The sequence below is a fragment of the Danio aesculapii genome, chromosome 7 (genome assembly GCF_903798145.1).
Source record: "Danio aesculapii chromosome 7, fDanAes4.1, whole genome shotgun sequence".
Lineage (NCBI taxonomy): Eukaryota > Metazoa > Chordata > Actinopteri > Cypriniformes > Danionidae > Danio > Danio aesculapii.
This window is the reverse complement of record NC_079441.1, coordinates 71,363,407-71,374,387: the sequence shown is the minus strand read 5'-3', so window position 1 is coordinate 71,374,387 and position 10,981 is coordinate 71,363,407. Positions and strand designations below refer to the sequence as shown.

Here is a 10,981-nt window from a genome sequence, read left to right as displayed (position 1 = left end):
TAGTTTTCTTTAGGGAATTTATTTAGAGAAATTGCTGCTAAAATTGTCAAACAGCTATTGTAAATTGGATCTTTTTGCAATAAAAAAACTTAAATATTAAATAAAAAAGGTTTTAGTCAGATGGATTGCTGTTGATTGGATGGATGTCAGCACGATTGGCTAGCTTTACTTTAACAGAGGGAAATTAAAACCCGTTTAACGACCTTCAAGACCACATTTCAGTGAATTTAAGACTTTTTAAGGCCTAAAATTTTGTTTTTTTAATTTAAGACATTAAGACTTTAAGGACCCTGCTACAAAACCTCAACATTGACATGTGCATGTTTTTACCCGCATCATCTCACCTTAAAAACAACCCAATAAATAACCCCAAATCAATGCATGACATCATCCCAGTGTAAAATAAAAGCTTGTACTCTGGATCTGAGTCTCTGTCTGTGGTCAGTCTTACCGCTCTGTCTTTGTGGAGACACCACTATAATGTCCATCAGCCCCTCTACATTGGCCAGCACAGTTTCCTTACTGCGCCCTGTATGCTTATCTACACGCTGAATAGACTTGGTCTGCCAGTCGGTCCAGTAAATCCAGCGCTCTTGCTGTGAGATTCGGGAAAAAGGGGTTAAAGGAGAGTACACCGGTTTCAACTGGGGACAAAGAAAAGGGGTACAGAAAAAGAAAGATGGGAAGAAAAAGGAGGGTCAGAAAATGGAGAGATGCAGAAGAAGAGGTTATACAGGTGGAGGAGTGATGGAGGAAGAGATGGGCGACATGTGTATTTACAAATATATTTTGCAAAGTTTTCGGGAATTTATTGTGTTAACGATAATAATGACGATTTCAAAATATATCAAAATGTTTTCTGGTATTTATTGCGATAAAAATAATAATGACGATTTCAAAACATATCACAATGTTTTCTGGTATTTAATTTGATAAAAATAATACTGACAATTTGAAAATTTATTGCAATGTTTTCTGGTATTTATTGCGATAACAATAATACTGACAATTTGAAAATTTATTGCAATGTTTTCTGGTATTTATTGCGATAACAATAATACTGACAATTCGAAAATTTATTGCAATGTTTTATGGTATTTATTGTGATAATGATTAATGATGATTTAAAAATATATTGCAATGTTTTCTGTTATTTATTGCGATAACGATATTAATGGAGATTCAAAAATATATTGGAATGCTTTCTGGTATTTATTGCGATAACGATAATAATGATGATTAAAAAATATATCGCAATGTTTTCTGGTATTTATTGCAATAACGATATTAATGACGATTCAAAAATATATTGCAATGTTTTCTGGTATTTATTGCGATAACGATAATAATGACGATTTAAAAATATATCGCAATGTTTTCTGTTATTTATTGCGATAACGATATTAATGGAGATTCAAAAATATATCGGAATGCTTTCTGGTATTTATTGCGATAACGATAATAATGATGATTAAAAAATATATTGCAATGTTTTCTGGTATTTATTGCAATAACGATATTAATGACGATTCAAAAATATATTGCAATGTTTTCTGGTATTTATTGCGATAACGATAATAATGACGATTTAAAAATATATCGCAAAGTTTTCTGGTATTTGTTGCTATAACGATAATAATGACGATTTAAAAATATATTGCAATGTTTTCTGGTATTTATTGCGATAAGGATATTAATGGAGATTCAAAAATATATTGCAATGTTTTCTGGTATTTATTGCGATAAGGATATTAATGGCGATTAAAAAATATATTGCAATGTTTTCTGGTATTTATTGCGATAAGGATATTAATGGCGATTAAAAAATATATCGCAATGTTTTCTGGTATTTATTGCGATAAGGATATTAATGGCGATTCAAAAACATATTGCAATGTTTTCTGGTATTTATTGCGATAAGGATATTAATGGCGATTAAAAAATATATTGCAATGTTTTCTGGTATTTATTGCGATAAGGATATTAATGGCGATTAAAAAATATATCGCAATGTTTTCTGGTATTTATTGCGATAAGGATATTAATGGCGATTTAAAAATATATCACAATGTTTTCTGGTATTTATTGCGATAACGATAACAATAACAACAGCGATTTAAAAATATATTGCAATGCTTTCTGGTATTTATTGCGATAACGATAACAACAGCGATTTAAAAATATATTGCAATGCTTTCTGGTATTTATTGCGATAACAATAATAATGATGATTTAAAAATATATTGCAAAAAACAAACTTTTATTTTGGATGAGATTGATGGATTTTGGATGAGCTCTTTTCCAAGCACTGCTTTTTATATTTTAATAATTTTATAAATATTTTTTCATTTAAAGAGGTCTACAATTCTGCTCCTGGATGCCCACTATCCAATAGAGCTCCACCATAATCAAACACAATGAAGCAGATAATCAAGCTACCAGGCTGTAAACACCTTTTTTCTGCTGTGGCAGTCTATGGGCATTTAGTCTCTTTTGGAGCCAGCCCCTGGTGGTCAGTCGATGAATAGCAGTTTCAGTTACACCTATATTAGCTTCACAAGGTTGCTGAGTGAATCAAACACATTAAAACAGCTAATCAAGCTGTTTTGGATTATATAAAATACTGTGTGATAGGGGTAAAGTAAAAGTATTATCAGTAAATTCAATTAAATTTAATTCATCTTTATTTCTATAGCGCTTTTACAATGTAGATTGTGTCAAAGCAGCTTAACATAGATGAAGTTCAAGTAAATTGAACCTGCTGAAACGCTTGTAAATTGAAATGATCAACAAATGCAAAAATAAAGCAAATAAACAAAACTGTATTACTTGCATGTCACAGTAATAATTCATTACACGGATTGATTGTAGGCTTTATCGCCATTATTACAAGTAGTATAAAAAAATATATAATAATATGATAATATATTTAAAAATAATAATAATAAAATTATTAAAATATTATGCGCAGAATTTTGAAAACAATAAGACATCGCCCATCCCTATATGGAGGTGCAGGTGAGATGGGTCAGTGAGGTCACAGAGGGTCAGGTATACCTGCGTGAGGGCAAATGGGTGAGAAACAGGACTGATGAGGATCTGACGCAGTTTTCCATTCAAGTCTGAGCTTTCTATGCGGTCCAAGTGCGCATCCACCCAAAAGATCCTACACATCAGATCAGGTGACAGGTCAGTGCTGCGTCAAGCTAAACATTCTGCAAAGTACTTCCCATGATTGTGGTGCAAAAACTAGTGTACCCAGTCTACAAAACTAACTAGTCTAAAAAAATATTACTACCCAATAAATAAATAAATAAATAAATAAATAAAACATAAATAATAATAATAAATAAATAAAATTATAAAAAATAAATAAATATTAATAAATAAATAAAACTATAAATAAATAAATAAATGAACTTTTTAAATAGCAAGTTATAAACAAGTTATAAAATATTTTTTAAAATATATATTTTTAAATTAAAATAAATAACAAAATAAAAGTTTTTTTTAGGTTTGGTGGTAATGTAGTAGTCAACATTACTACCAAATAAATAAATAAATAAGTAAATAAATAAATAAAATGAATAATAATAAACAAAAATTAAATAAATAAAAAACAATAAATAAAAAAAATAATAAATACAATAAAAAAATAATAAATAAATGTATGACATTTTTTAAATAGCAAATTATAAACAAGTTATAAAGTATTTAAAATATATATTTATAATAAATAGCAAAATAAAAAGTTTTTTTTTAGGTTTGGTGGTAGTTAACATTACCCCCCCCCCCCCCCCCCCCCCAAAAAAAATAATAAAAAACTAATAAAATAAATAATAACAAATAAAAAAAAAGAAAAGAAAAATAAATAAATAAATAATTAAATAAAATATAAAAAATAATAAATAAAAAAAAATAAAACAAAAATTAAATAAATAAATAAATTATAAAAAATAATAAATAAAAAAAGTATATTTTTGTTTTATTTTGGTGGTAATGTTGATTTCAACTTTTTATTGTTTTACTTTAACCATAGAAACCTTATAAATCTATTTTGAGAGTTGATTGAAACACAAACACACAGCACATTAACGAAAGGTTGCTATTATAACTCAAACAAACACTGTTGTTCCCTTATTTTCCCCCAAATAATATGCCAATTATACCCTATTCATGGAAAGTACCATGGAAAGTCAACCAGTCAAAGCCAGTTGTTGTTAGTGATAAAGTGGCACTGAAATCAACGAAAAGCTGGTGTAAAACTGAAGAGAACGAAAGACAAATACAGCAACATTTCAAATGAAAATGCTTTTCATAACCAGCAATATTGTGCATGTCACACGAAGAGCAGGTGATAACAGTGTTTACATGTATCTGTGAATCCAAAAACACCCTTATATGTGCATCATATTGAAAATGCACAGACTTCACTGATCTACAATATAAATAATGCTGCTGTCATAGATCAGCAGCTCACTTACATGGTGATAAACACTGTGAACAAGAAGCTTGAATGCAAACCTCTTTGGCTTTTTTTTGATTCGTTGCATATTATTTACAAAAAGTGTGATAATTCAACAATATTTATCTGAGCGTGTTTTTGCGTTGATTTAGGCTCATTCTGTAGAGATAAATATGTCATTAAAGCACCAGTAGATGGCAGCAAGTCTCTGTCTTAATAAGCGATTCACTGAATGATTCATCAAGACGAGTCATTCAAAATCGACTCAAAAGATTCATTCAGGAACAAAAATACTGAAGTGATGCTTTGAGATGGACAAATGTAATGCTATGGCTTTGTTTTGAGCCATTTTCATCTACCAAGCAGAAAATAAATGACTGAGTGTTCGTGTGTTGCTTCAAAATATCGCTTTTACTTTCATAACTTGAATTATAGGTTCATTTTAACAGGCTTCATCACTCGGTCAATGCTTTTAAACTCTATGTTAAGTTTTTGTTAAGTCATTGACACTCCATAATCTCATACTCTGATAAATAACAATAAACCACAATAAATATCATCATAGATGACAAATATTGTGGTTGTTGGCAGAGACAACCATACATGACCACTGGTAGATTTACTTTATCGTTTTAACAAATGTTAATAAATGTCTCTAAGTATTGCAAATAAAAAAACAAGGAACACTTAAATATGTTTAGATAAATAATCAATTAATAGCATGTCTCAACTGATATTTCCTTGTAAAATATACTTCTTTTTCATCTTTTTTTTTACATCTACATTGGGCTTTCAAAGTATGCCCATTGGATAGCACATGGAAATACATCTGAACTTGTTTATTTATTTATATTAATTTATTTATCAGTGGTTTGTACTCCTTTATTTCTTATCCAACTGTGAAAGAGTCTCAGGATTTTGTTGACATTACTTATAAGGTCCATTTTGCATATGTACACCAGCTTTAAAGGAAACCTATTATGACCATTTTTACAGGATGTAAACTAAGTCTCTGATGTCCCTAGAGTGTGTGTGTGTGTGTGTGTGTGTGTGTGTGTGTGTGTGTGTGTGTGTGTGTGTAGATTCAGCTCAAAATACCACTCAGATATTGTTTTATTGCTCTCTGAAACTGACCCTTTTAGGCTTTGATCCTAATTGTGCCATTTTTGTGTGTGTCGCTTTAAATTCAAATGAGATTTTTTCAAAAGAGGGCGGAGCTACAAATGCCTGTGTGTCAGCATAGTGGCAGATTCAAAAATCTAATGGTGGACGACTGCTTCTCACTCAGGTGTGCGTTTCCCAAAACCATTGTTAGCCAACTAAGGTCGCAAGTTCTGTCGTTACAAACATAGTTCGTAAATTTTTTCCCAAATCCATCGCAAATTGTCGCAAACTTGTATGCTTGCAACTACTCCTCTGGAGCTGTAGTTAGAAACATAGTTCCTGGCTGTGTTCTAGTCACACTTATCCCCACTATGCCCTTTTCATTTAGAACATTCTAACATTCAAAGTTGGAATGATTAAAAATAATAAAGCATTGAGGTCATATCTCTTATGTGTAATTTGCTTTCAAAGTATTTTTACAGTTCAGTTTTAGCGATCTTCATGTTTACAATTGTGCTCCCTTCGCAGTGCACTTTGAAAACATTGATGTCATTTTGAACACAGCCTCATGGCAAAAGCTATAGGTGACCTATTATTTAAAAATCTCCAAAGCTTGTGAAAACAAAAAACACAGCATATGTTAATGCTTTTAATTTATAGTGGGTTATTTATGAAGTATCTGTACTGTATGTGACGGGCCGGCTGGTTAGAACATTTCTGCAGTGGTTTACATGTGTCAAATTGTAAAAGTAGACTTTTCAAAAAATAAATAAATAAATAAACAATATCCTACTTAATAATATTAACAACAACAACAACAACAATAATAATAATAACAATAATAATAACAACAACAACAATAATAATAATAATAATAATAATAATAATAATAACAATAATAACAATAATAACAATAACAATAATAATATTTATCATCATCATCATTAATATTATTATTAAAGTAGGATTTTTTTTTATTTCCTAATAAATAATAAATATTAAATTTAATTTTATAATAAATAGCCTCATTATTTATTTATTTATATATAAATTAGAATACGTGTTAGCTTTTGTAAGTGATTTTATGTTTTCAACTAATATGGAAAGTGAGTGTATGTTTTTACCAAAACTAATATTAGATTTTATTTTAAATGCATGTTTGTGTAAAACAATATAATTTGCACAAAGAAATGATGGGGTTCTTCTCTAAAGAAGTAGTTACTCCACCCCGTTTAGAGCATCATTATGGGTGTTTTACATTATAACTAACGTGGTTCAAGCGATGGATCTGCGACAGAGAAACTAGGGGTTTTGGGAAACTATGCATCGTAGTTCAGCTGTGAGTTACGTCATTGTTTAGGAAACGCAATCCAGGGCTGTTTATGCTAATGAGGGAGAGATGGTCACTGGTGGGCGGGGCTTTTCCCCTCTGATGACACGTACAAAGGGAGAATGTCAATCAAAGTGTTTCTGCAGACTGTTTTTATCAAGTGTGATTATAATAAATATAATTAACAAATGTTCAACATTAGATGCTGGATATATTCACAGACTGTTACAACACAACTGTGTTTAAACCCTTATAAAAGGGATTTTTGCATAATAGGTGCCCTTTAAAACAATAAAAAAAAAAAAACAGCTGAAGAATCTTGAGTGCTGCAGTTTTACCTGCGAGTGTCGTAGTCCAGCGTCAAACCGTTTGGCCAGCCCAGATCAGTGTTGATGAGGACTTTACGGTCTGTGCCATCCAGAAACGCTCGCTCAATCTTCGCTATGTGGCCCCAGTCCGTCCAGAACAAAAACCTGACAAACAACACAATCATTAATGCATTTATAAGCAATAACACTAGGGATGAGCTGATATACTGGCTGCCGAGATTTATTATTTATATATTTAATTATATTTTATATATGTTTATAAGTATTAATACTAGGGATGAGCTGATGTATTGGCTGCCAATATCATAATTTTTAGATTATATTATTATTATATTATATAGATTATATTATATTATATTATATTATATTATATTATATTATATTATATTATATTAAATTATATTATATTTATTATATTATATTATATTATATTATATTGGATTATATTATATTATATTATATTATATTATATTATATTATATTATATTATATTATATTATATTATATTATATTATATTATATTAATTTATATTATATTAATTTATATTATATTATATTATATTATATTAAATAATATTATATTATATTTATTATATTATATTATATTATATTATATTATATTATATTATATTATATTTATTATATTATATTATATTGTATTGTATTGTATTGTATTGTATTGTATTATATTATATTATATTTATTATATTATATTTATTATATTATATTATATTATATTATATTATATTATATTATATTATATTATATTATATTATATTATATTATATTTATTATATTATATTGGATTATATTTATTATATTATATTATATTATATTTATTATATTATATTGGATTATATTTATTATATTATATTGAATTATATTATATTATATTATATTATATTTATTATATTATATTATATTGTATTGTATTGTATTGTATTGTATTATATTATATTATATTATATTATATTTATTATATTATATTTATTATATTATATTAAATAATATTATATTATAATTATTATATTATATTATATTATATTATATTATATTATATTATATTATATTATATTATATTATATTAAATAATATTATATTATATTTATTATATTATATTATATTATATTATATTTATTATATTATATTATATTATATTATATTATATTATATTATATTATATTATATTATATTATATTTATTATATTATATTATATTGTATTGTATTGTATTGTATTGTATTATATTATATTATATTTATTATATTATATTTATTATATTATATTATATTATATTATATTATATTATATTATATTATATTATATTTATTATATTATATTTATTATATTATATTATATTATATTATATTATATTATATTATATTATATTATATTTATTATATTATATTGGATTATATTTATTATATTATATTATATTATATTTATTATATTATATTGGATTATATTTATTATATTATATTATATTATATTTATTATATTATATTGGATTATATTATATTATATTTATTATATTATATTATATTATATTTATTATATTATATTGGATTATATTTATTATATTATATTGAATTATATTATATTATATTATATTATATTATATTATATTATATTATATTATATTATATTTATTATATTATATTGGATTATATTTATTATATTATATTATATTATATTATATTATATTATATTATATTATATTATATTATATTATATTATATTATATTATATTATATTATATTATATCAGATACTTCACTAGATGAAAAATGATGTGGTGTAAATGATAAATACTATGTTTTCTGTTCTCACCCTTTGCTGGGAAACACAGCGATGGCTCTTGGTTCATCCAGACTATTATTGACCAGAACTTTCCGGGACGTCCCGTCTAGATGAGCCACTTCAATGGTGTTTCGACCCGTATCGGTCCAGTACATGTTTCGGGCAACCCAGTCCACAGCCAGTCCATCGGTGGTCTTCAGACCTGAACTGATCACTGTCTCCATATCACTGCCGTCCAGATTCACCCGTCTGAAAACATTTTATAGTTATATATAGTTCATGTTTTTAGAACTTTAAAGATTCTGCATAAATGTCTTTCATAAATAAGCAGCATAAGTCACAGAATCTTTAAAAAGCTTCGTTTCTCCCGTCACTAGCTCGCATTGTTATTCGTGTGTTTGTTTTGGTAATCTTCAATCAAAGTCTGACCATTTGCTTCAGCGTTTGGAGTGGCTGCCCTTCTGTTGACGTCCACCTAAAGATTCCACAGCAACTGTATATTAATATACGTAACCACACTCCTCTTACAGTTCGTTTGCAATGAGAATGATGCGCAAAAGAAAGCCCCACCCCCTACTCAATATTCAGTTTCAGTACATCTGAACATGATGAAATAAAAGTCTCAGTGACTTCCGATTCACGCAGACTTTAAGGGTTAAAGTGGTATATTCACACAGACTTTTGATTTTCAGCCAGCCCGAGCACTTCCCCATACACTATCAAAATCACCACATTTAAGATCTGATTTCTCCCATTGTGGTATCACCTGATGACGTCCAGCGAGACGTCAGTATAGTAGAGTTTCCTCTCCACGCTGTCGTAGTCCAGTGAGATGACGTTCTGCAGTTCTGCCACCGGCACGAACACGTCCGTGTGGTCGTGTGTGTCCAGAGAGATCCTGCGGACGCTGACGCGGTTGGAGAACAGCAGGTATGTTTCAGGCAGATCCTCGCAGGAGCGTCCGTCCGCCTTCAGCAGAACGCCAGTGGGACACGCGCAGGACGTCCCATTGAGCCGCGGCAAACAGAGGTGAGAGCAGCCGCCGTTCCTCCGGCCGCATTTATTCAGGCCTGCAGACAGAGATCACACACGGCTTATTACTGTATCTCTCTCACACACAGTGAATATATACACTCAGCGGCCACTTTATTAGGTACATCTGCTTGTTAACGCAAATTTCTAAGAAGCCAATCACATGGCAGCAACTCAATGCATTTAGGCACCGAGACATCAGCTGCAGTTCAAAGCGAGCATCAGAATGGGAAAGAAAGGGGATTTAAGTGACTTTGAACGTGGCATGGTTGTTGGTGCCAGATGGGCTGGTCTGAGTATTTCAGAAACTGCTGATCTACTGGGATTTTCACGCACAACCATCTCTAGGGTTTACAGAGAATGGTCTGAAAAAAAGCAAATATCCAGTGAGAGGCAGTTCTGTGGACACAAATGCCTTGTTGATGCCAGAGGTCAAAGGAGAATGGCCAGACTGGTTCCAGCTGATAGAAAGGCAACAGTAACTCAAATAAGCACTCGTTACAACCGAGGTCTGCAGAAGAGCATCTCTGAACACACAACACGTCCAACCTTGAGGCAGATGGGCTACAGCAGCAGAAGACCACACCAGGTGCCGCTCCTGTCAGCTAAGAACAGGAAACTGAGGCTACAATTCACACAGGCTCACCAAAACTGGACAATAGAAGATTGGAGAAACGTTGCCTGGTCTGATGAGTCTCCATTTCTGCTGCCACATTCGGATGGTCGGGTCAGAATTTGGCATCAACAACATGAAAGCATGGATCCATCCTGTCTTGTATCAACAGTTCAGGCTGGTGGTGGTGGTGTAATGGTGTGGGGGATATTTTCTGGCACACTTTGGGTCCATGAGTACCAATTGAGCATGGTGTCAACTCCACAGCCTACCTGAGTATTGTTGCTGACCATGTCCATCCTTTTATGAC

General features: G+C 29.7%; 1 protein-coding gene across 3 annotated transcripts in view; it reads right to left on the bottom strand.

Annotated features, from left to right (window-relative positions):
• The window catches only part of lrp4 (low density lipoprotein receptor-related protein 4), a 165,469-nt gene that overhangs the window by 10,062 nt on the left and 144,426 nt on the right, over positions 1-10,981 (bottom strand). For 2 of the 3 annotated variants that reach the window (XM_056462455.1, XM_056462457.1), the window contains exons 28-32: positions 9,793-10,096; positions 9,057-9,275; positions 7,238-7,372; positions 3,058-3,166; positions 452-644 (exon numbers count right to left, since the gene is read on the bottom strand). In XM_056462455.1, the coding sequence (XP_056318430.1) occupies positions 452-644; positions 3,058-3,166; positions 7,238-7,372; positions 9,057-9,275; positions 9,793-10,096 (960 nt within the window). The remainder of the gene's footprint in view (positions 1-451; positions 645-3,057; positions 3,167-7,237; positions 7,373-9,056; positions 9,276-9,792; positions 10,097-10,981) is intronic. The other variant, XM_056462456.1, reaches the window with a different exon arrangement.